The sequence below is a fragment of the Belonocnema kinseyi genome, chromosome 2 (genome assembly GCF_010883055.1).
Source record: "Belonocnema kinseyi isolate 2016_QV_RU_SX_M_011 chromosome 2, B_treatae_v1, whole genome shotgun sequence".
NCBI classification, from domain to species: domain Eukaryota; kingdom Metazoa; phylum Arthropoda; class Insecta; order Hymenoptera; family Cynipidae; genus Belonocnema; species Belonocnema kinseyi.
Window position 1 is genome coordinate 168,268,161 of NC_046658.1, and position 27,021 is coordinate 168,295,181.

At 21.6% G+C, this 27,021-nt stretch overlaps 1 protein-coding gene across 1 annotated transcript in view; it reads left to right on the forward strand.

Moving 5' to 3' along the window:
- The window catches only part of LOC117183064 (hormone-sensitive lipase), a 45,679-nt gene extending 27,604 nt beyond the window's left edge, over window positions 1–18,075 (forward strand). The window contains exons 6-10 of the mRNA XM_033376220.1: window positions 3,103–3,325; window positions 3,416–3,600; window positions 8,819–9,135; window positions 9,734–9,859; window positions 17,746–18,075. Of these exons, the coding sequence (XP_033232111.1) occupies window positions 3,103–3,325; window positions 3,416–3,600; window positions 8,819–9,135; window positions 9,734–9,859; window positions 17,746–17,829 (935 nt within the window). The 3' untranslated portion in view covers window positions 17,830–18,075. The remainder of the gene's footprint in view (window positions 1–3,102; window positions 3,326–3,415; window positions 3,601–8,818; window positions 9,136–9,733; window positions 9,860–17,745) is intronic.
- The last annotated feature ends 8,946 nt before the right edge of the window (window positions 18,076–27,021 follow it).

Genomic DNA, 27,021 nt, shown 5'->3' on the forward strand with positions numbered 1-27,021 from the left:
GGACACATTATGAATAAAAAAGATTAAATTTCTTTTAAAACATATGAATTTTTATTTTTTTTTACATATGGAAAAAAATAGTTGAATTTTCATTCGAAAAAGATTCCAGTTGACTTTTCAATGTCAAAACATGAATTTTGAAAAAAAAAACAATTCTACGAAAAAAATCAATATTAAATACTCAAGCAAAGAAGAATAATTTTCATCCAAAAAGTTGCATTTTTATTTAAAAAATTATATTTCTACTAAAATAGCTGAATTTTCAAAGCAAAAAGATAAATTTCCAAAAAAATATTTGAATTCTCCACCAACTGGTTACATTTGTATAAAATAAGTGATGAAATTTCTCTTAAAAAAATACATTTTGATTACAAAACAAAAAAATTGCATTTTCATCCAAAAAAGATTCCAGTTGTCTTTTTAATTTCAAAACATGAATTCTAAAACAAAAAATACATTACTCGAAAAAAATTAATACTAAATACTGAAGTAAAGAAGAAGAATTTTTAATTAAAAAGTTGCATTTTCATTTAAAAAATGAAGTTTCCACTAAAACAGATGAATTTTTAAAGCGAAAAGATACATTTCCAAAAAAAATTTCTTTTTAAAACGATTTCAGTTGATTTTAAACGATTAAAATATGAATTTTTAAACAAGAAATAAATTTAAAAAAAAAATTAATTTTCAATTCAAAAAGATGAATTTTTCACAAAGTATTTGAATTCTCTATTAATTAGTTACATTTTTATCAAAAAAGGATGGAATTTCTCTTAAAACAGATGAATTTTTATTTAAAAAAATTTTTTTTTTAATAGTTGAATTTTCATAACAACAACAAAAAAAAAGATTTCAGTTGACATTTCAGTGTCAAAATATAAATTTTGAAACAAAAAATATGTTTCTAAAAAATAATTAATTACTATGAGAAGATTTTGAAAATAAGTTGAAAGAAGAAGAATTTTCAACTAAAAAGTTCCATTTTCATTAAAAAAATTAAATTTTAATTAAAACCGATGAATTTTTAACAAAAAGATAAATTTCCATAAAAATAGTTGAATTTTCTGTGTAAAAAAGATTTCATTTGATTTTAAACGATCAAAATATGAAGTCTTAAACAAGAAATAAGTTTTTACAAAACTAATTGTATTTGTAATTAAAAAAGGCGAATTTTTAACAAAATAGTTGAATTCTCTGTTAACTAGTTGCATTTTTATCAAAAAAATTAAATTTCTCTTAAAACAGATGAATTTAGATTAAAAGAAAAAAATATTTTTACAAATATTTGAATTTTCATCCAAAAAAGATGCCAGTTGACTTTTTAATGTGAAAATATGAATTTTGAAACAAAAAATACATTTCTTTGCAAAAAATTCAATATTAAAATATTAAAGCAAAGAAGATTAATTTTTAACTAAAAAGTTTCATTTTTATTAAACAAATGATTAAGTTCCTCTTAAAACAGATGAATTTTTATTTTTAAAAAATATATATTTAAAAAATAGTTGAATTTTCATCCAAAAAAGATGCCAGTTTGTCTTTTCAATGTCAAAATACGAATTTTGAAACCAAAAATACATTTCTACGAAAAAAATTCAATTCTAGAGTACTGAAGTAAAGAATAACAAGTTGTATCTAAAAATTTGCATTTTTATTTTAAAAAATAAATTTTGCTATAAGACAGATGGATTTTGAAAGCAAAAAATAAATTTAAAAAAATAGTTGAATTTTCTGTTGAAAGAGATTTCAGTTGATTTGAAGCGATCAAAACATGAATTTTTCAACAAGAAATAAGTTTTTACAAAAATAATTGAATTTTCATTCCAAAAAGACGAATTTTTAACGAAATAGTTGCATTTTTATCCAAAAATTGATGAAATTTCTCTTAAAACAGATGAATTTATATTTTTTTTAAATATTTGTTAAAAATAGTTGAATTTTCATCAAAACAAGATATCATTTGACTATTTAATGTCAAAATACGAATTTTGATACGAAATTTCAACTAAAATAGATAAATTTTTACAGCAAAAAGTTAAATTTCCAAAAAAATAGTTTAATTTTCAGTCCAAAAAGACGAATTTTTAACAAAATAGTTGAATTCTCTATTAACTAGTTGCATTTTTATCCAAAAAATGATAAAATTTCTCTTAAAACAGATGAATTTTTATTAAATTTTTTTTTTTAAATAGTTGAATTTTCATTCAAAAAATATTCCAGTTGACTTTTCAATGTCAAAATATGAATTTTGAAACCAAAAATACATTTCTACGAAAAAAATTCAATTCTAGAGTACTGAAGTAAAGAATAATAAGTTGTAACATAAATATTTGCATTTTTATTTTTAAAAATGAATTTTGCAATAAAACAGATGGATTTTGAAAGAAAAAATAAATTTAAAAAAATAGTTGAACTTTCTGTTAAAAAAGATTTCAGTTGTTTTTAAACGATCAAAACATGAATTTTTCAGCAAGAAATAAGTTTTTACAAAAATAATTGAATTTTCATTCCAAAGAGAAGAATTTTTAACAAAATAGTTGCATTGTTATCCAAAAATTGATCAAATTTCTCTTAAAACAGATGAATTTTTATTTAAAAAAAAATATATAAAAAAATAGTTGAATTTTCATCAAAAAAAGATTCCAGTTGACTTTTCAATGTCAAAATACGAATTTTGAAACAAAAAATACATTTCTACGGAAAAAATGGAATACTAAAATACTGAAGCAAAGAAGAAGAATTTTCAACTAAAAAATTGCATTTTTATTAAAAAAATGAAAATATGATTTTTTAAAGAAGAAATAAGTTTTTACGAAAATTATTGAATTTTTAATTCAAAAATAGGAATTTTTAACGAAATTGTTGTATTTAACAAAATAGTGATAAGTTGAATACTGAAAAAATTTGATGACACTATTTTCACACTATTATTTCAAATTTGTGACACATTATTTTTTATCTCTGAAGTGACACTGAGGCCTGGCATGTTTTTCGATATTTTCGACAAATCCGTTAATAACAATTGTAAAAATTAATATCCTATAAATCTAGAATAGTCTCTTAATTAAGTTTTAAATTATTTATTAATAAATTAATTATTATTAGGAGATTCAGCGGGCGCCAACTTAAGTTTAGGAACGACCCTACGATGTTTTGAATTAAACATTCGAAGACCAGATGGAATTTTTATGGCTTACGCTCCCGTTTGGGTTGAATTTGTTGCTTCTCCAGCTCGTTTGCTTTGTCTCACAGACCCTTTGTTGCCATTTGGTTTCATGATGAGATGTTTGAAGGCCTATGCAGCAGGAAATCCAAAAAAATTATCAGCGTGAGTCGAAATTCTCAATTTCATCTAATATGATATGATGACAGAACAAAAAAAAATTGGAAATAAATAAATAAAAGAAAAAATTTGCAGGGAAAATTTGGAAGATGATGAAAATTTAAAATCCGAAACGGAATCTTTTGCGGAAATTAGTGAAAGTGATCTGATCGCTCTTGCTCTGAGTCCTAATGGAGATGACGATGGCCCAAAAATTGCATCTCTACCTTCCGACTCTACTTTGAACTCCGTCAGTTTAGCTGATGTTGATGGTGCTCAAGGTTTGTCCACTTTTAACAAAATACTTGAACTTTTAAGAAAATATTTCAAGTTTTCACATAATTGTTCAATTTTTTACCTAAAAAGACCCAATTTCCAACAAAAAAGTGTCAAAGTTTATATTTCAGACAAAAAATTAATTTTTTACGAAACTGATGCATTTTTACACAATGAAAATTAAATTTCAAATGAAGAAAATTATTATTTTTTTATCAAGAAAGGAGAACTCTCAACTAAAAAAGATCAAACTTAAAAAATGGACAAGTTGCATTTTCAGTTCAAAAATTGATTTTGAACAACAAAAGAAAGGATTTTTAATTAAAGAGTTCAAGAAAAAAAATTAATTTTTAACAGTGTAGTTTAATTTGTACCCAAGTAGTTGAATTTTCAATTTAAAAAGATTAATCTTCAACCAAAAGGATTATTTCTTAAGAAAGTGAATGAACCAAATTTCTAAAACAAAATAGTTGGATACTCAAGCAAAGAAGAATAATTTGTTACCAAAAAGTTGAATTTTCGCGAAAAATTAAATTTCTACTAAGACATGTGAATTTTTAAATTCAAAAATATAAATTTTCAAAAAAATAGTTCAATTTTCAGTTAAAAAAGATTTTAGTTGACTTTTCACAATAAAATATGAATTTTTAAACAAGAGATAAGTTTCTATGAAAATAATTCAATTTTCATTCCAAAAAACGAATTTTTACCCAAAAAGGATAAATTTTTGATAAAATTGTTGACTACTTGCATTTTTATACAAAAAAAGATGAAATTTCGCTTAAAACAGATAAATTTATATTTAAAAAAAATATATATTAAAAAAAATTGTTGAATTTTCGACCAAAAAGGATGAAGTTAAAATAATAGTTGAATTTTTTTATCAAATAATTGCAAATTTTTAATAAAAAATATTTTAAAAAATTTAAGCTGAACTTTTATCCAGGTAAGATTTCAGTTCATTTTTCAACACCCAAATGTAAATTTAAAACAAAAATTAAATTTTCTACGAAATAGTTAAATTTTCAACCAAAAAGTCTGATATTTTAGCGAGATTGTTAAATTCGCAACCAAACAGTTGCATTTTTGTCCGAGAAAAATGAAAATTCTACTGAAATGGGTGAGTTTTTAAATTAAAAAGAGAAGTTTTCAAAAAAAAGAGTTAAATTTTCTTTCAAAAAGATTTTAAGTGACTTTTCAACACAAAAATACGTATTTTAAACAAAAAGTAAATTTTCTAGGAAATAGTTAAAATAAAAAAAAAAACAGTTTCATTTTTATCCAAGAAAGATGCAATATTTCTAATGTAAAAAGATGAGCTGTAGAAAGATGAATTTTCTACCAAAATAGTTCAACTTTCAAGAAAAAAGAATAAATTTGAACAAAATTGTACTATTTTCAACCAAGTAAAAAACTCTAAAAAATGAATTAACTTTCAACCAGAAATAGTTTAATTTTTAACCAAAGAGAGGAAATTTCTACCAAAAAAAAAGATGAACTGTAATTTTTTTTTGAAAATCAACTATTTTGGTTGAAAATGCAACTATTTGGTTGCAAATTAACTTTTTTGTTAAAAATTCACATTTTCGGACTGAAAATTTAATTTGTTGTTGTTGAAAATTAGTCTTATTTGATTGATTTTAATTGTTTTTTTTCTACAGTTCTATTAATTTTTGGTTAAAATTTAATTATTTTGTTATTAAAGTTGAATGTTCGATTTTTTTATAGAAAATTAATTTTTTATCTGAAAAGTTTACTGGTTCAGTTAAAGATTCATCATTTTAGTTGAAAATTCATATTTTTGGGTTTAAAATTATTCTTTTGGGTTGGAAATTAATTTTTTTTTTAAATTCAACTATTTGGTTTCGAATTAACTTTTTTTTTGCGACTCAACTTTTTTGTTGTAAATTTAATTGTTTTAATGAAAAATCATATTTTTGGATTGATAATTATATTATTTTGTTGAACTTAACTTTTTTATAAAAAATTTAATTATTTTGTAATGAAAGTTGAATATTCGTTTTTTTTTAGAAATAAATATTTTAGTTGCAAATGCATATTTTCGGGTTAAAAATTTAGCATTTTTGTAGAAAGTTGGTCTTTTTGGTTTGAAATTTTAACAATTTGTTTGAAAATTCATATTTTTGTATTGATAATTCAAGTATTTGGTAAAAAATTAACTTTTTTGATTGACATTTATATTTTTGGGTCGAAAATTTAACAATTTGGTTGAAAATTAAGTTTTATGTTGAAAATTAAATTGTTTTATGGAAGTTGGGGGGGGGGGGGTAAACATTGAACTATTTTGTTGAAAATCCCTCTTTTGGTTTAGAAATTAATTTTTTTTGTAGAAAATTTATATTTTTGTTTGGAAAATTGAATTATTTGCTTTCGATATAACTTTTTTTTTTGTAAATCAACGTTTTTGTTTAAAATTTAATTGTTTTAATGAATAATTATATGTTTGAATTAATAATTAAATTATTTTGTTGAAAATAAGTCTTTATTGGTTGAATTTGACTTTTTTATGTAAAATTAAATTATTTTTTGTCGAAATTTAATTATTTTGCAATTCAAGTTGAATGTTTTTTTTTTATAGAGAATTATTGTTTTTAACTGAAATTTTTTTACTATTCCAGTGGAAGACTCATCATTTTAGTTTTAAATTCATCTTTTTGGTAGAAAATTCATCTCTTTGGTACAAAATTAAACAGTTTTCTTAAATAATAGTTTATTTGTTTAAAATTAAATTTTGTTTCTAAAAAATGTAACTATTTTAATTTAAAGATTCATAATTTTAGTTGAAAATTCATCTCTTTTGGTAGAAATTTCCTCTCTTTTGTTAAAAATTAAACTATTTTTGGTCGAAAGTTAATTCATTTTAAAAAGTTTTTTACTTGGTTGAAAATTGTACAATTATGTTAAAATTTATTCTTTTTTGCTGAAAGTTGAACAATTTTGGTAGAAAATTCATCTCTTTGGTTGAGAATTAAACTATTTTGTCAATAAAATAATTAAAATTAAATCTTGTTACTGAAAATTCAACTATTCTAATTTGAAGATTCATGATTTTTGTTGGAAATTCATCTCAGTCATCACAGAGTGTCACCTATTCACCTTTTGTCACCTATTTTCAGTTTTGTCACCTTTTGTCACCTATTTTAGGAATTTTTCACCTTTTTTCAGTTGAAAAAGTACAATTTTATTCCAAATTACAACTTGCACAACAAACACAGTTTTTATTACACTTTCCTAATCGACGAATCTTGAACAAAATGATTGAATTTTCAAACAAATAAAAAATTTAAATTCTGCCAGGAAGAGTTGCATTTAAATTAATTATAAAATAAAAATTTTTTTTTTCAAATAAAAATAATTAGCTTTCAATCAAAAAGGATCCTTTTTTAATCAAAGAAGATGACTTTAAAAAAAACAGTTAAATTTTCAACCAAATAGTAGAATTTTGAACCAAGAGATGAATTTTCAGCCAAAAGTTGATATTTGTTTTTAGCAAATAGTTGAATTTTCCACCCAATAAGACGATTTTTAAAGTAAAAGAGAATTTTGAATACAAAAAGTATCAATATGCGACAAAAAAATATGACTTTTTAACAAAATAGTTGAATTCAGATTAATTCTGAAAAAGGATTATAATACTTTTTGTTTTTTTTTGTTTTTGATAAAAAGAACTAACTTTTAATCGAAATAGATTTTTTGAACCAGGAGGTTAATTAAAAAAAAAGGTGACTTTTTAAGAACCTAGTTCAATTTTCAATCAAATAAGTAAACTGTCAAACAATTTGTAGAATTTTAAACTAAACACCAAAAACGATGACTTTTTCAAAAAAATCGTTGAATTTTCACAAAAGTATGTTTTTTAAGTAAAAGAGATTATTTATTAAACAAAAATACAATAATAGACTTTTCAAATAAAAAGAATTAATTTTTAATCAAAGAAGATGAATGTTCAACCAAAAAATATGGATTTTCAATAATAAAAATGAATTTTCTGCCAAACAATATAATTTTTCGCCCAAAAACGATTAGTTTTTAACAAAAGACTTTAGTTTTAAATAAAATAGTTAAATCTTTAACTAAATGGTAGAATTTGTATCCAAAAAGTAGAAGTTTAAACCGAAAAAATTATTCATTAATGTTCTTGTTTTTAAAATTAAATTGTTTGATAGAGAATTAGGCTTTTAGGCTTGAAAATTCAACAAATTGCTATAAAATTAAACTGTTTTGTAGAAAATTCATTATCAATGAAAATTTATCTACTCTATTTTTTGTTAAAAATTCTACATTTTGGTTAAAAAATGATGTTTTATTTTTGTTGAAAATTCGTCTTTTTTTTTGGTAGAAAATCAACTTTTTTTTGGTCAAAATCTAGTCATGTAGAAAATATATACTCTTTCGTCAAATCCAACTGTTTTTTTATTTTTTATTAAAGTTTTGTAATGGAAATATCAACTATAAAATTTTTTGATAAACAATAATCTTTTTTTTTTTTGAAAATTCTACAATTTGCTTAACATTATTTTTCATTCTTGAGGATTAAACTATTTTGTTGAAAATAAAAAAATTTAGTATAAAATTAAACTTTTTTGTAGAAAATTCGTTTTTATCGTTGTTGTTTTAATTGAAAATTAATTTTTCTCAGTAGAAATTCATCTGCTTAATTTTTTGGTCAAAAATTGAACTTTTATGGTTTAAAAATTCAGACTATTTATCTTTTTTGTTTGAAAAATCAACAATTTGGTAACGGATTTAACTATGCTGTAAACAATTAAATGGTTTTGTAAAAAAAAAGTTTTTCCTTTTTTTATTTGAAAATTAATTCTCAGTGGAAATTAAAAATTTGTTTATCACCTATTTTAGAAAAAAAATGTCACCTATATTCACCTTTTTTGACGACAATAGGTACTGTGAAGACTGTCACCTGTTTGGTTCAAAATTTAATATTTTGATTCAAAATTCGATTTTTTATTGCAAATTTATCTATTTTTTTAAAATTTACAATACATTTCTACTTGAAATTTTAGAATTAAAAAAAAATTTAATTAAATTCAAAATCATGCTTAAATTAATTTGATTAAAAAAATATATTATCCTATTATTTCCCTATTTTCCTGAAAAATTACTTTCCCTGTGAGCTCATATAATTTTACAATTTTTCCCCCCTTTATAATTATAGTTTCGAATAATAATGAGAAAAAATTTCAGGACCCGAAGTTCCAGAAGAGAAAGAAGCAAAGTCCCAAGAATACATAACGAGGTTTTTAAACCTCTACAAAAATTCCAGTCTGCGTTCTTCTTTTCCCGTTTTAAATGGCAACAAAGATAAGGACAATGAGGAGTCAAAATCAAAATCCTGGTCTCTCTTTGGATGGAACAGTACAAAAACCAACGGGGAAACGTTCAATGAAGAAGAAATTAATCCACTCGAGGAATTTGTATTCAGTGTGCCTCGAGATCCTCTATTGAGTCCTTATCTTGCATCCGATAATCTCCTCAGAAAATTTCCACCCGTGAAAATTCTGGTAAATACTACATTTATTTTTTTAATTCGAAAAAATTTCTGATTTTAAAATTTAAGAAATTTAAATTAGATTAAAATCTAAATTAAAAATCCTATTTAACGTCCAATAATCAAATTGATGCAAACTCTTGTTTAAAAAAAAAAAAAAAACAAGAATCCAACGACCAAATTTGGACCACAACAAATAAACAAAAACAAAAATCCTATTGTAATCTAAACATTTTTTTCAAAAATTATAAATAAATAATTTTCGGACAAAAATAAAAAAGAGGAAAGAAAAATGAGAAGGCAGCCAACCACATCCCCTTCCTTCTTTTTTATTTTTATTATCATCAAATTACAATAAAAAATTTTATTTTTTATTCTTTATTGTAGTTTGATGTTGATAAAAATAAAAAAGACGAAAATTCTCATTTTTTATTTATGTGAGATAATTATTTATTTATAATTTTTGTTTCAATTTTTCAGATTACAATAGGATTTTTTTTTGTTTTGTTCGCTGTGGAAAAATTTGGTCGTTGGATTGTTTTTTTTTTTTACAGGAGTTTGAATCAATTCTAATTTTAAAGCATTTATAACTGATTTCGTTTTTTTTTCAGACTGTAGAATTGGATCCTTGTCTCGACGACTGTGTAATGTTTGCAAAAAAGCTCAAGAATCTCGGAAATTCAATCACTCTCGACATAATTCCTGGCCTCCCTCATGGATTTTTAAATTTTTGTTTGGTAATGTTGCAGCCTGATTAATTAAATTACTGGGTGTTTTTGTTTTTAGGGATCATAGCCGTTTTATAGTTTAATTCTAGTAAAAATGGGGATTTTTTTCAGAAAAAAGGGTATTTTTCCAAAGAAAAAATGGGTATTGAAAGGGGATTTTTGAATTTATTATTGAAAACTTTATTTATTTTATGTGTATTTTGTGAATTTCGAATGAAAGTGCCCTCTATTTGTAGCGCTTTTTTCTTATCAAGATTTTTAATCATTCTTCTGTTTACAACATTTTTTTAGTCAGTTTTGAAAAATCGGTGGAATAATTCACCTGTTTTTGATTTACAATTTAAATTTTTTCGGTGATAAATATATTTCTTGAAATTTCAACTAATTTCTTCAAAATTCTCTATTTTGGTTGCAAATTTATCTTTTTGGTTTGAAAATTTCAGGATTGGGTTGAAAATTGATGTATTTTGTTAAAAATCCATCTCTTATGGTTGTAATTTAATATTTATAGCTCAAAATCTTAATTATCCGATTTTTATTCGACAATTCACCTTTTTTAGTTAGAAATGTTTTAGTTTGCAATTTATATTTTTGGTTATAAAGTTTACTATTTGGTTCAACATTAATTTTTTTTCAGGAAGAAATCCAAGAAATTTGTTAAAAATTCATCTTTTTGGTTTGAAATTATTATTTTTTTTTTGCTAAAAATTCAAGAAATTCGTTGGCGCAAGGTTTCGTTTTTGTTTATGATTTTTGAAGTGTTTTTGTTTTAAATATCAACCAACCTTTGGTTAATTATTTTTTTAAATTAATAATGAATCTTTTCAATTTTCTGGTTGAAAAAATAACTTTTTGAGTTGGAAATTCGTCTTTTTTGGTAGAAATTTTTTTTTTTTTAGTAAAAATTAATCTTAATGGTTGCAAATTTAGTTATACTAGTTAAAGATTCATTATTTTTTGTGAAAAATCATCATTTTGTATGAAAAGGTAACTATTTTTTTGAAAATTATTTTTTTGTTAATTTTTTTTTAACTAAAAATATAACTATTTTGATTGAATATTCCATATTTATTAGAATTAATCTTTTTTAATGAAAATTTAGCCGTCCCATTTTTGGCTGAAAACATTATTTTTTTATTGAAAATCTAATTATTTTGTTGGAAATTAAACACTTTTATAAAAAAAGTTTAAAATATAACTATTTTCCTGGAAAATCTAAATTATTCGATGCATCCTTTGGTTGAATATTAATTTTTTAAATTAATAATGGATCTTTTGAATTTTCTGGTTGAAAAAATAACTTTTTTAGTAGAAACTTCGTGTTTCTTGGTAGAAATTCATTTTTTTTAGTAGAAATTAATCTTAATGGTTACAAATTTAGTTATACTAGTTAAAGATTCATTATTTTTTGTGAAAAATCATCATTTGGGATGCAAAGGTAACTATTTTTTTGAAAATTATTTTTTTGTTCATTTTTTTTTAAACTAAAAATATAACTATTTTTATTGAATATTCCATATTTATTCGAAAATTTACCTTTTTTAGTTAAACATTTTTTGAATAACAATTTATCTTTTTGGTTGTAAAATTAACGATTTGGTTTCCAAATTAATTTTTTTTTTACAAGAATTGAAGAAATTTCTTAAAAATTCACCTTTTTGGCTTGACATTTTTTTCCTTGTTTGGTTGAAAACATTATTTTTTGGTTGAAAATTTAAATACTTTGTTGAAAATTAAACACTTTTATAGAAAAAGTCATACTTTTTGTTTTAAAATTCAACTGTTTTGTTGAAAATTCGTCTTTTTGGGTTTTTTTTTCTTTAAAATATCAATTATTAAATTTTTCTTTGCGAATCTTTATTAAAAGTTTTTTTTTTTTTGTTGAAGATTCATAATTTTGTGAAAAAGTCGTCTTTTTACGTTGAAAATTCAACTATTTTAATTTGGAAATTAACTTTTTTATTGAAAATTCGTCTTTTTGACTTGAAAATTCAATTATTTGATTGAAAATCAATTTTTTTGTTAAAAATTAAACTGTTTTGCAAAAAATTGATCTTTTTTGGCTTGAAAATTCAAACAAATAGAAACATTTTTTATCTTTCTTAACTGATTTTTTTTTTTTAAATAACTATTTTCTTGAAAATTAAACTAATTGGTTGACATTTTTGTTTCTTATTTGACCTAAAATGGTGTTTTTAATTGAAAGATCAATTATTTCATTAAAAAGTCGCAATTTTGGATGAGTTACTTTGTTTTTTATTAAAAATTTATATCTTTTTTTATTTGAAGTATTTTTTGGATAAGAATTCAACTACTTGTTAAAAGTTGAACTCTGCTGTTAGAAAAATTACTTTTTTAGTTAAAGATTCATCGTTAAAAATTAAAATGGAAATTTCATTTTTTGCTTAAAAATGCATCTTGTTGGTTGAAAATTTAATTATTTCGTTAAAAATTAATCTGCTATCTTGAAAATATAATATTCTGGTTTAAATCTGAAGCGCTTAAATTTGATTTAAAATATGTTAATTTTATTTTTAAAAATTCATCTTTTGTGGTTCAAAGTTCAACTGTTTGATGGAAAAATGATCTTTTTGACTTGAAATTAATTTTTTTCAGCCAAAAATTCAAGAAATTTGTAAAACAAAAATTATCTTTTTACCTTGAAATTTTTTTTCTTGAACAAAACTGCAAGAATTCCGTTGACATTTGTTTCTTGGTCTGTTTTATTTGAATTGAACTCTTTTTGTGTTTTTCATTTTGATTTTTGAAGTATTTTTGTTTTAAATATCAATTATTGTATTTTTCGTTGAGAATTAATCTTTTTTTTGATAAAAAGTTCAGCTATCCCATTTTTGTTTGAAAACATTATTTTTTGATTGAAAATCGAACTACTTTGTTGAAAGTTAAACAATTTTATAGAAAATGTCATACTTTTTGTTTTAAAATTCAATTTTTTTTATTGAAAATTCTTCTTTTTGGGTTTTTTTTCTTTAAAATATTATTTATTAAATTTTTCTTTGAGAATTCATCTGTTTTGGTTTAAAATCTAACTACTTAGTTAAATGTTAAGCTGCTTTATTAAAAATTCTTTTTTTTGTTGTTGAAGATTCATCATTTTGTGAAAAAGTCGTCTTTTTACGTTGAAAATTCAACTATTTTAGTTTGAAAATTAACTTTTTTGTTGAAAATTCGTCTTTTTGACTTGAAACTTCAATTATCTGATTGAAAATCCATTTTTTTGTTAAAAACTCAACTGTTTTGCAAAAAATCGACCTTTTTGGCTTGAAAATTCAAGCAAATACAAACATTTTTTATCTTTCTTAACTGATTTTTTGAAATAACTATTTTTTTGAAAGTTCGCAATTTTGGATGAATTACATTGTTTTTATTAAAAATTTAGATATTTTTATTTCAAGTATTTTTTGGTTAATAATTCAACTACATGGTTAAAAGTTGATTTATGCTGCTAGAAATATTAATTTTTTAGTTAAAGATTCATCATTAAAAATTAAAATTTATCTTTTTGGTGGAAAATTAATCTTCTTCGTTGAAACTGCATTTTTGGTTAAAAATTCATATTTTTGGCTGAAAATTTCATTATTTCGTTAAAAATTCATTTGTTAATTCGAAAATGTAATATTCTAGTTTAAATTTGAATTAATATATGTTAATTTTATTTAAAAGAATTTTTTCCCCTATTTTCATGAAAATCCCCTTATTTTTTCTCTTTTTAGAGCTTTTTGCCATGAAAGCCCATAAAGTTGATTTTAATTTACAATCACAGAATTGAATTATTATTTTATATATATTATCAATTCTACAAAGTTAGCAAACAAATTGTTTAGGAAAGATTTGAAATTTGTATCATCAAAATGATTTAAAACCTTGTAAAAAAGAAAATTTCTTAAATTTTTAAATTTAAAGTGAAAAAATGGAAAAAGCGGATTTCGTAAAAAAAATCGAACGGACTCTGACCTCTACAATTTACATACTTAAAAATTTTAATCTATTGCTTAAAAATTAAAGAATTTTGTTGCAAATTTTTTGGCTTGAAAATTAATCTTTATAGTTAAAAAATAATTTCTTTGGTTAAAAATTTAACTATTTATCTGGAAAATCTTAACTATTCGATTATTATTCGAAAGTTCACCTTTTTTCTTTAAAAATTTCTTGGTTGGCAATTTATCTCTTTTGTTGTGAAATTGACTATTTGGTTCAAAATTATTATTTTTTTTAGCCAAAAATTCAGGAAATTGGTTAAAAATTTGTCTTTTTGGTTTGGAATTTTTTTTCTTGGCTAAGAATTCGAGAATTTCGTTTACATTTTTTTCTTGGTCTTTTTTCTTTGACTTCAGCTGTTTTTATTTTTAAATTTTGGAGTTTTTTATTTTTGAAGTCTTTTTGTTTTAAATATCAAGATTCATTGAGAATTAATTTTTTTAAATGAAAATTCAGCTGTCCCATTTTTGGTTGAAAATTTAACTATTTTATTGGAAATTAAACGCTTTTATAGAAAAAGGCATCCTTTTTGTTTGAACTTGCAACTTATCTTTTTTGTTGAAAAATATTATTTAAGTGTTAAAAATACAAAGGTTTAGTAAAAAATTCGCCTTTTTGACTTGAAAATGCAAATGCTTGGTTGAAAATAATTTTTTTTTGTTTGAAAATGTAACTGTTTTACAGAAAATTGATATTTTTGGGTTAAAAATTTAAGCATACGTAAACATTTTTTATCCTTCTTAACTGATTTTTTTTTTATAACAATTTTGTTGAAAAGTTTTTTTTTGGTGGAATTAAACTACAATCAACTGTTACATTTTTCTTTCAGAATTTATCTTTTGCAGTTGAAAATTTAACTACTTGGTTAAAAGTTAAAATACTTTTTGACTTGAAAATTCAATTATTTTTTGGTTAGGAATTCAACTGATTGATTTAAAGTTGAACTGTTCTGTTAAAATATTGATTTTTTTAGTTAAAGATTCATCGTTTAAAATTAAAATTCATCTTTTTCGTAGAAAAATTCATCTGTTATTTAAAAAAATGTAATATTTATTTTAAATACTAGAAATTTTAAGCGTTTAAATTTGAATTATCAAAACGAATCGAAACCTTGTAAAAAAGAAAGTTTCTCAAATTTAAGGGAAAAAGCGGATTACGTAAAAAAAATCATCTTCTATGGTTAAGAATTGATTTTTATGGTTAAAAATTAATTTCTTTAGTTCAAAATTTAACTATTTTTCTGGAAAATCTTAATTATTCGATTCTGTTTCGAAAATTTACTTTTTTCGATAAAAATTTCTGGTTTAGAATTTTTTTGTTTAAAAATTTTGCATTTAAAATTTTTATTTTTAAGCTTACATTTTTAATTTAAAAAATGCTTAATTGCTTTCTTAATGACTTGAACAAATTAAAAATAAAAGCCTTTGATGTTAAAAATTATGGATAAAAACAATTTTTATTTAATAAATAAATAAATTGTTTTAAATTTATCTGTACTTTAAGTAATAAAACGTGCAAAAAATACGATTTGACAACACGATTTTAAACCAGTTCAAAATTTAAGAATTTTCAGATTTGAACGTTAAAACTTAAACGGTTTCAATTTGAAAGTCTTTGACTTTAAACAAATGTGAACGTGTAACTAAAAATTTATAAATTATTTTCAATCTAAAAATAACTTCATAATAATATATTCTTAATTAAAGGATTTTATTAAATTTAAACTATTGTTTCAGTCTAAAATATTCCATTTTTAATCCATTCAATTAAAAATTTTTAATTAAAAACAACAGATTAATTATTGAATATTTAGCAATATTTTAATTTTTATTCAAGACAAGTTAATTGAAACGAAATATTTAAAAGTAAAGAATCTTTAACTCAGTTGTTTGACGTAGAAAACCTGAAATCGTTAAAATTTCGAGGAGCCTTTAAACTTTGAATGTTACAATTTCGATTGCTGTATTTGAAAAATGCTTAATTTGTAAGTAAAATTTTTTAATTTTGATGTATAATTTACAAATGAACATTTGTAGAAAAAATTCGAGAAATTTTAAGAGTTATTTATGAGTTTTAAAAAGATATCATCTTGCAAATTTTAGAAAGTTTTCTTAAAATCTTCTAGAATCTTTTTTAAAAATTTTGATTAAATGTTTGAAAAACTTTTTAAATAATCTCTTAAAATGATTTTTCAAAATGAAAAATTATTTTTAATTTTCCTATGAATCTTAAGAAATTTTTTTTATTGTTTTGAAGCCTTTCACAATTATTAAAAAGAATCTAATTGTTTTATTTAAAATCTGCGAAAATCTACATTTTGTTTTATATTGGGCTATCGTTTCAAGTTTTACATTAAGTTTGAATCTTTTCAAAACTTCTATATATCTCTTAAAATTACTCAAATTTCGCCTACAAATAATAAATGTTCAATTTTTATTTATACATCCAAATTGTATAGAAATTTTTTCAAATTTGCAGGATTTTCTGAAAATTATAGAAAAAATTCAATTTATTTTGACAGATATTTAGAAGTTCTGAAAAAATTTCCAAAATCATTTTAAATGTAAAACAAACTTAAAACAACTTATAGATTTCTCAAGATTTTGAAATAAAATTTGAAAGCTTTCCAAGGATTTTTAAACTATTTAAAAAGAAAATAATTGAATTTGTAATTTAAGAAGTGTTCAGTTAAAACTTTTTCAATTTTCCAATATTTGACGTTTCTAGCTTAAAATTCCTTAAAATTATATAATTTAAACATTTTTTGATAACGTGGATTTATATATTTTTTATATTGAAAAATGTTAATACCTTCAATTTTATACGCGTAAATTATTGAGCATTTGAACAAAAAAATTTTTAATTAAAAGCTTTTAATTTTCAATTTTCAAAATTTAACAGTTCCACTTTGAGTGCTTTCATTTGCAGCTCAGTTTTTATTACCTCAAGTGGAAAATTGTTTAGATTTAGTGTTTCATTTTTTAAATTTCATTGACCATGAAAAATGTTTGCGAATCGCGAAATGACCGGGAATTTATTTCTTCGATTAAAACGGCCACCCTGATTATTTTTTGGTTGAAATACTAATTTGTTAAAAATTAAACACTTTTATAGAAAAATTAATCCTTTTTGTTTGAAAATTTAACTGTTTTACTGAAAAATCGTCTTTTTGGGTTGAAAATTCAACTACTATGGTTGGAAAGGAACTTTTTTGTTGAAAATTATTATTTACGAGTTTAAAAATACAAATGTTAAGTAGAAAATTCGTCTCTGACTTGAAAATGCAATTATTTGGTTAAAAATCAACTTTTTTGTTGAAAATTCAACTATTTGTTAAAAAAATTAACTTTTTCGTCGTAATTTCATATTTTCTGGTTCAAAGTTTAACTATTTCATAGAGAAATCGCAATTTTGGATGAATTAAATTATTTTTAATTAAAAATTTTAATATTTTTTATTGAAATACCAGCTATTAAATTTTGTCTTGAAAATCCGTCTTCTTTAGTTAAGAATTCAACTACTTGATTAAAATTCGATGTGTTTTAATTAAAAAAAATTATTTTTTGAGTTAAAGATCACCTATTTCCATGAAAAATCCCCTTATTTTTCCTTTTTTTTTAGATCTTTTTGGCCTGTAAGCCCATGAAGATGATTCTAATTTACAAACTACTGAATTGATTATTTTATATATAAATTATCAATTCTTCAAAGTTAGTATATACATTTTTGGGGAAATATTTGAAATTTGTATTATCAAAATGAATCGAAACCTTGTAAAAAAAAGAGAAAATTCCTTAAAGTTAAGGGGAAAAAGTGGGAAAAGGGGAGAAATTAAAAAATTGAAAATTTAAAATTTCGAATTTAAATATCTGTCAAACTGAAAATTGATTTTGCAGGTGAGCAAAGAAGCAGGCGAAGGTTCAGAACTATGCGTGAAGAGAATACGCGAGCTGATGGAAATGTCTCTTTTAAATTCTTAAATCAGCGCCTATTTTTTCAACGAAAATAGGGAGGAGAAAAAAAAAGATCTGCATTTCGCCGTCGATGAATCCATCCACTTAAATTGCAGTACCCAAACTTAAGAATTTCTAACTTAAAAAGGAAAGTCCTTATATTTATAATAAATTTATCTCGACTGCTGATGCAGGGGTGAGAAATTGATATTCTATATTTACGTGTGTGAGTATGTAAATGTGTGTTAAATGGTTCCGGAATTACATCACAGTTTGTATGAACGAGATGTAAATATTTTAATATCAACGAGGTTTTTTCTCCGATGATTTTTACACCAAATGTACCTTCGCTTTTATTTTTCGATCTTAAATATTTGTATATATTAAATTATAAACTTCTGTATGCATTGTATGCATTTAGCAACTATTTTTCAATGTAATTGGGAATCAAGGAGTTTTACAATAATGGGTTCATTATTGTTTTGAAATATTTCATTTTGACTTGTAAGTCTATAAAATGATTTTAGAGTAGATGTGAAAGAAATTAGGGTCCGTACTTAAATTGTTTAATTTTTGCAAATTCGCAAAAACCTTTCCCTGCAGATTTATCGTTTTAGATACAAATTTTATTATTTTGTTTTTTGTTGTAAGTTGAACTGTCTTGTTGAAAAATAGTCTTTTTGGGTTTAAAATTTAAGGTAACATTAAATTTAAATCAAATTTGGGTTTTAAATTAAAAAGTCCTTGTGTTTAAAATTTAGTTTTTGTTACTGATAAGTCAACAGAAATCTTTTTTGGGTGAAAACTGTTTTTTTTTCTCGGAAAAATGGTCTTTATGATTTAAAAAAAATCATGTTTTTTGGTAAAAATATTGCATTTTTTTGGATAAAAATACAATAATTTAATAGAGAATTAAACTATTTTGTTAAAAAATTTTGTTCGAAAATTTATATTTTGATCTTGAAAAGTGAACTGGAATCTTTTTAGGATGAAAATTGAACTATTTTTTTAAGGTTTTTTTTTCAGAAGAAATTTCATCTTTCTTGTATAAAAATGAAACTGTTTGGTTGAAAATTTAACAATTTTATTGAAAAGTCATACTTTAAAAAAAAATGGTCTTTTCATATTAAAAATTAAATTTTTTTACATAAATATTTCATCTGTTTAAGAGAAATTTAATCTTTTTTCGATCAAAATGAAACTATTTAGTAAAGAATTCTACCATTTTTTTAAAGTTTTTTTTAAACATTGAAAAATCATCTTTTTAAATTGAAAATTCAATTCTTTCCGTAAAAACTTATTTCTTGTTTAAAAATTCATGTTTTTATCTTGAAAAGTCTACTGAAAATTCATCAGTTTCAGTAGAAATTTAATGTTTTTATAAAAATGCAATTTTTTGGTTGAAAATTTTTCTTTTTTGCTTGATTATTCAACTATTTTATTTCAAAGATTTGGTTGAATCGCTTTGTTAAGAAATAATTTTGTTGTTGTTGAAGCTTTATATTTTGAGTTGAAAATTAATCTCTTTGGTTTAAAGTTTAACTATTTTTGTGAAAATTAATCTTTTTGAATTTGAAAATTCTACTTTCTTCATTTGTAATTTTATTTTTGTTGGGTACAAATGCATCGGTTTCGTAGAAAATTAATTTTTTTTCTGAAAATTCATATGTTTTCTACGAAAGTTCCATTTTTATAGAGAAAATTCGTCTTTTGGCTTGCAGATTCAATAATTTAGATAAACTTTTGTTTCTTTCTCGACTAAAAAATATTTATTTGATGAAAATTCGTCTTTTTGGGTTCAAAATTCAACTCTTTTTCGTAGAACATTAACTTTTTTTAAATTAAAAATGTGTTTTTTTTTTTAAATTTGTCATTTTGATTACATTTTTTTAAAAGTATTGTTTAAAATTCAACTATTTCCTAAAAAATGTGCTATGTGTTTAAAATTTTTATTTTTGTGTTGAAAAGTCAATTGAAATATTTTGGATACAAATTCAGCTTTTTTTGAAAATTTGACTTTTCGATTTAATTAACTTATTGTTCACAATTCTTATTTTTGGTATTGGAAAGTGAATGGGAATCTTCTTTAGATATAAATTTAACTATTTTTTAAGGTCTTTTTTTCATTTATCTGTTTTGGAAGAAATTTAATTTTTCTTGAATAAAAACATTTAATTACAAATTAAAAATATAACTTTCGTAGAAAATTGACTTTTTCTAAATTTAATATTTTAAAAACTGAAAATTTTGAAAACTGAAATATTTTCTTGGTGAGAATTCAACTATTTTTTTGAAAATTTTCTTTTAATTAAAAATCTGTCTTTTTTCAGAAATCATATCTTTCTTGGATAAAAATTCAACTATTCGGTAGAGAATTCCACTATTGTGTTAAAAATTCATCCTTTATGGTCAAAAAAATTCAACAATTTTGTTCAAAATTCAATTATTTACGTAGAAATTTCTAGTTTAAAAATTTATATTTTGATCGTGAAAAGACAACTGAAATCTTTTTTAATAGAAAATTCAACTATTTTTTAATCTTTTTGATTAACAATATTTATATGTTTCAGTAGAAATTTAATTTTTTTACGAAAATGCAACTATTTTGTTAAATTTATATCCTTTTTGGTTAAAAAAAAATTCGTCTTTTTGGATTGAAAATTCAATTTTTTTCGTAGAAATATAGATTTTTTCTTAAATTCATATTTTATAAGATCCTTTTTGGGTAAAAATTCGTCTTTTTTTAATGAAAATTCAATTTTTTTCTTAAAAAATTATTTTTTTGTTAAAAAATTCATATTTTGATCATGAAAAGCCATCTGAAATCTTTTTTAACAGATAATTCAACTATTTAATTGAAAATTTATCTTTTTGATTTAAATTTCATCTGTTTAATAGAAATTTCTTTTTTTTTTAAATAAAAATGCAACTTTTTGGTGAAAAATGATCTTTCTTTGCTTGAGTATTCAAACTATTTTGTTTGAAAAATTAAGTTGAATCACTTTGTTAAGTAATTTTTGTTGTTCAACATTTGTATTTTTAGTTGAAAATTAATCTTTTAGGTTGAAAGTTAAACTATTTTGTTGAAAATTAATCTTTTAGGTTGAAAGTTAAACTATTTTGTTGAAAATTAATCTTTTTTAGTTGAACATTCTCCTTTCTCGGTAAAAAAAATAATTTTCTTTGTTTGAAATTTCATTTTTGTTGGGTAAAAATAAATCAGTTTCGTAGAAAATTAATTTTTTGCTGAAAATTTATATTTTTTGTTTGGAAATTAAATTTTTGTTTAAAAAAAAGCCTTTTGGCTTCAAGGTTCAATAATTTAGATAATCTTTTGTTTTTTTTCTTGTGTAAAAAATTTTTATTTTTTGAAAATTCGTCTTTTTTGTTTTAAAATTCAACTATTAATTTAAAAATTTAATTATTTTGTTGAAAATTCAAGTATTTTTTTAAAAAACCATATTTTATAGTAGAAAAGATGTTTTTAAAAATAAATTAATAATTTAAGTAATTTAAGTACGGCCCCTTATGTTTAGTCTGTTGATCTTGTTTAATTCTTAGACTGAAAATTTGTTTTGTAATATTATAAAACACTCCCGATGATTTATAAATTTTATCGAATGGAGTTGAGCATTTTTATTTGATAGTTTTGAGTCTGTGATTCATTTTTGCTCTCTACATCACTAATTATATTGATATTTAAAGTGCTGGCTCGTGTCGTATTAAAATTTAATAAACTAGAATACAAATTTCTGGGAATTTCGTGTTTTTGATCAATTTAATTTATTTTATCTTCGAAAGATTGCTGTGAAGATTTTGTTAATTTTACTAGTCGTGTATATAAATCAAATAAATACGCTTCTGCCAAAAAAAGCAAAAATTCAAAATTGTAAATTATTTTTAAAAATGTATCAAATTGATTAATTATAGATTTCACAAAATTAAAGGGAATTTAAAAGAAATTTGAAAAATTCCATTATAGTAAACTTAGAAGAAATAAATGAAATTGATAAAAATTCAGTTAAAACAAAGAATTAATTCAAAAAAATTTTTAAAATCCAAGTAAATAAAAAAATTTGTCATATTTACCAACCTTGTGTTTTGAAAAATTTTGTCAAATTTCAAAGAAGTTTTATGAAATGCTCCAAAATTCGGAAGAATTGAAAAGTGAAATTGCTAAATTAATGAAAAAAAAATTTGAATAAAAAATATATTTTAGATTAAAAAATTTTTATTGAGTTCCGTAAAATTGGAGTAAGTTTAGAAGAATTCGATGAAATTTATCAGAATTCCATAAGAACTCAGAATGGACTTAAGGATCTCAAATAAATCGAAAAAAAATCCAATTAAATAGAAAATTCTTTTTTTAATTTTTCAAAACCTCATCAAATTTATTCATTTTGAATTTCGAAAAACTTAAAATAATTTAAACGAAATTTGATGAAATGACCGAGAATTCAACAGAATTGAAAATAATTTAGGATAAATTAATATAGGAATTTATGGTGAATTCCAAATAATTTGAAAACAAAAATTTAATCCAAAATATATTTTAAATTTGAAAAATTTAATTTATGAATTGAAAAGGATTGAAATAAATTGAAAAAAAAATCCAATAGAAAAGAGTTTTAATATTTCAAAACTTTATAAAATTTATTCATTTTTAATTTTGAAAAATTCAAAGGAATTTAAAAGAAATTTCTTTTGAAATCTCTTGTATTTTTCGAAATTCACTATTAACGCATTTTACGAAATTCAAAATTAATTAATTTTTTTAAACACTTGGATTTTTTAAATTTATTTGAAATCTTTTTAATTCAATTTAAATAGTTTTGAACTCTATTCTGAATCCATCATATTTTCTGATTTTCAATTAAACAATAGAAAGATACTAAAGTAGAAAAAAAATTTCTTTTGCGATAGAAGAAAAAAATTCCTGAACCTAAATAAATTTAATGAAGTAAAATAGAAAAAAATTTAAAATATTTGTTTAAATTTATCAAATTGATTATTTATGAATTTCGAAGAAATCAAGCGAATTTAAAAAAAAAATTTCGAAATGCTTTAAAATTAAAAAGTATTAATGTTAAATTCATATAATAATGTATGGTGAATTCCAAATGAATTTAAACAAAAAATTAAGACATAATGTACTTTAGTTTTAAAAATTCCATTGAGTTGAGTAAAATTGGAGTAAATTTAGCAGAATTCCATGAAATTTATACGCCTTCAATAATAATTCCAAATAAGTTCTAGAGAATTCAAATTAAATAAAAAAGAGTTTTAAAAAATAGAAAAATGCAAGTAAATAAAAAAAATAAATGAAATTCATAATTCCGAATTTTAAAAAATTCAAGGGAATTCAAAAGAATTGAAAATATTGCAGGATAAATTAATATAGGAATTCGAGGTGAATTACAAATAAATTGATTACAAAATTTTAATCTAAAATATATTTTAGATTTAAAAAATTCAATTGATTTCAGTAAAATTGGAGTAAATTTAGAAGAATTCGATGAAACATAAAATCTCATGAAAACTCAGAATGAGTTTAAGACGATTCAAATAAATTTAAAAAATTCAAGTACATCCAAAAATTTATTAATTTTTAATTTCGAAAAATTCAAACTCAGAATGAATTAAAAAGAATTGAAATAAATTGAAAAAATACAAGTAAATCGAAGAAAAATTCAAAAATCTATGAAATTATAAATTTCGAATTTCGAAAAATTGAAAGAAATAATTTTGAATTCATTCTCAGTTCTTATGAAATTCTTATAAATTTAATTTCTTTTTAATTCTGTATGAATTTTTTTGAAATAAAAAACTGACTTAAGTGGAATTTTCATCTAAAAAAAGCGAGTAAAAATTGATTTTAGAAAAAAAGTAGCTCTTGCGACAGAAGAAAAAAATTCTAAAATATATTTTACATTTAAAAAATTTCATTGAGTTCCGTAAAATTGGAGTAAATTTAGAAGAATTCGATCAAATTTATAAGAATTTTGAAAAATTGAAAAGAATGCAATAAATTAAAAAAAAAATGAAATACATAAGTTTAAATTTCGAAAAATGCAAGCGAAATCAAAAGAATTGAAAATAATTCAGGATAAATCAACAATAAAAGTCATGGTGAATTCTAAATTAATTGAAAAACAAAATTTTGAATCGAAAGTATATTTTAGATTTAAAAAATGCCATTGAGTTCAGTAAAATTGTAGTAAATTTTTAAAAACAGTAGATGAAACACATAATTCCTTTAGAACGCAGAATGAATTTAAAAGAATTGAAATAAATTGAAAAAATATAAGTAAATTGAAAAACATTCAAAAATGTATAAAATTATAAATTTTGAATTTTGAAAAATTTAAAGGAATTTTAAAAAAAATGTCTTGTGAAATCCCTTAAATTTTTCGAAATTAAAAATTAATGACTTTTTTTCAATAAACTTGTATTTTTTCAATGTATTGGAACTTTTTTTAATTCATCTTGAATAATTTTGTCACTAAAAATTGGGTTTAGAAAAAAAGTGACGAAATTCTGATGGTAATTTTGAATCCATCAGATTTCTTGATTTTCGACTGAACAATAAAAAGAAGATAAAGTAGGGAAAATGTAGCTTTTGTGATATAAGAAAAAAAAATTTTCGAACCTAAATAAATTTACCTAATAAATTTAAAACTAAAATTGAAAAAAAAATGTTTAAGTATTTTTTTAATTGCATCAAATTTATTAATAAGTTCGAACATTGAAAATTAAAAAATCGAAATTAAAAAAAACAATTTAATACAAAAGTAAGTTCAAAATGATTTGAAAACAAAATATATTTTAGATTAAAAAATTCTATTCAGTTCAGTAAAATTGGAGTAAATTTATAAGAATTAGATTATACATTTAAAAATTCGGTTAAAACTCAGAATAAATTTAAAAGAATTCATATAAATTGAAAAAATACAAGTAAATCGTAAAAAAATTCTAAAATTCATAAAATTATAAATTTTTAATTAAGAAAAATTCAAAGGAATTTACCAGACTTTTTTCAAATCCCTTGACTTTTTCGATATTCAAAATTATTGTAGGAAATGTAGCTTTTGTGATAAAAGAAAAAAATCACTGAACCTAAATAAATCTAGTTAACTAAAATTAAACTAAAATTAACAAATATTTTCTAAAAATTCACCAAATTTATTCATCATAAATTTCCAAAACAGAAAATGAAAAAATTGAAATTGAAAAAAGAAATTATAATCAAAATTGAGTTCCAAATGAATAAAGAACAAAAAATATTTTAGTTTAAAAAATAACATTGATTATAGTAAAATTGGAATAAATTTAGAAGAAATTGATTAAATATATAAGATTCCATTAAAAATCAGAATGAATTCAAAAGAATTCAAATAAATTAAAAAAATACAAGTAAATCGAAAAAATTCAGAAATTCATAAGAAATTATATTTTAGATTAAAAATGCCATTCATAAAATTATAAATTTCACAAAATTCAAAGGAATTTAAAAGAATTTTTTTTCAAATCCCTTATATTTTGCGAAATTCAAAATTAATGAATTTTTCCAATTCACTTGGATTTTTTTCAAATTAATTTGCTCTCTTTTTATTTCATCTTGAATAATTTTGAGCTCGTTCTCAATTCTTATAAAAATCCTGTAAATTTAATTTCTTTTTAATTCTGTCTTAACTTATTGAAATAAAGAATTGACATAAATGGTATTTTCATCTCAAAAAAGTGACGAAATTCTGGTAGGAATTTTGAATAAATCACATTTTCCTTATAAATCCTTAAATTTTTTTTTATTTACTGTCTTAATTTATTGAAATAAAAAAAACTAAAGTGATATTTTCATCTAAATAAGTGACTAAAAAGTGAGTTAGAAAAAAAGTCACAAAATTTTGTTATTAATTTTTAATCCATCCAATTTTCTGATTCTCGACCAAACAATAAAAAGAAATCAAAGTAGGAAAAAAGTGGCTTTTGTGATAGAAGAAAAAAAATTCTGAACCTAAATAAAATTGAATGAAATAAAAATTATTTTTTTTAATTGCTCAAATTTATTGATTATAAATTTCAAAAATTAAAAATTCGAAATTGAAAAAAAATTAATACAAAATTGAGTTCAAAATGAATTGAAATAAATAATATATTTTAGATTTCAAAAGTTCCATTGATTTCAGTAAAATTAGAGTAAATTTAGGATAATTAGATTAAATATATAAGAATTTGATTATGACTAAGAATAAATCAATCAATTTTTTCCATTTATTTTAATTCTTTTTAATTTAAAATTAATAATTTTGAACGCGTTCTCAGTTCTTATGAAATTCTTATTAATTTAGTTTTTTTTTTAAATTCACTGCCTTAATTAATTCAAATGAAAAATGGACTAAAGTGATACTTTCATCCAAAAAAGTGAGTAGAAAAAAGTGACGAAATTTTCATGGTAAATTTTGAATCCGTCCAATTTTTTGATTCTCGGCTGAACAATAAAAAGAAAGTAAAATAGGGAAAAATGTAGCTTTTGCGGTAGAAAAAAAATTCATGAAATTTATTCATTTTAAATTTCGAAAAATGAAAAAATTGAAATTGAAAAAAAGTTGAATACAAAAGTGAGTTTGAAATGGATTAAAACTAAAATATATTTTTGATTACAAAATTTTATTGAGTTCAATAAAATTGGAGTAAATTGAGAAGAATTCGATGAAATTCAGAAGAATTCAATAAGAATTCAGAATGAGTTCAAGAGAATTTAAATTAAATTGAAAAGAATTTAAAAAAATGCAAGTAATTTGAAAACAAAAAAAAATCAATGAAATACATGTTTGAATTTAGAAAAATGCAAGAGAATTTAAAAGAACTGAAAACAGTGCGGGATAAATCAATATTAGAATTCATGGTGAATTCCAAATGAATTCGTAACAAAAGTTTAATCCAAAAGATATTGTAGATTTAAAAAATTTAATTAAGTTCAGTAAAACTGGAGTAAATTTACAAAATAAGTAGATGAAACACAAAATTCCATAAAAATTCAGAATGAATTAGAAGGAATTAAAATAAATTAAAAAACTACAAGTAAATCGACAAAATTAACAAATTATCGATTTTAAATTTCGAATAATTCAAAGGAATTTTTAATTTGTTTTTTTCCAAATCCCTTGAATTTTACGAAAAAGAAGATAAAGGGGAGAAAATGTAGCTTTTGCGATAGAA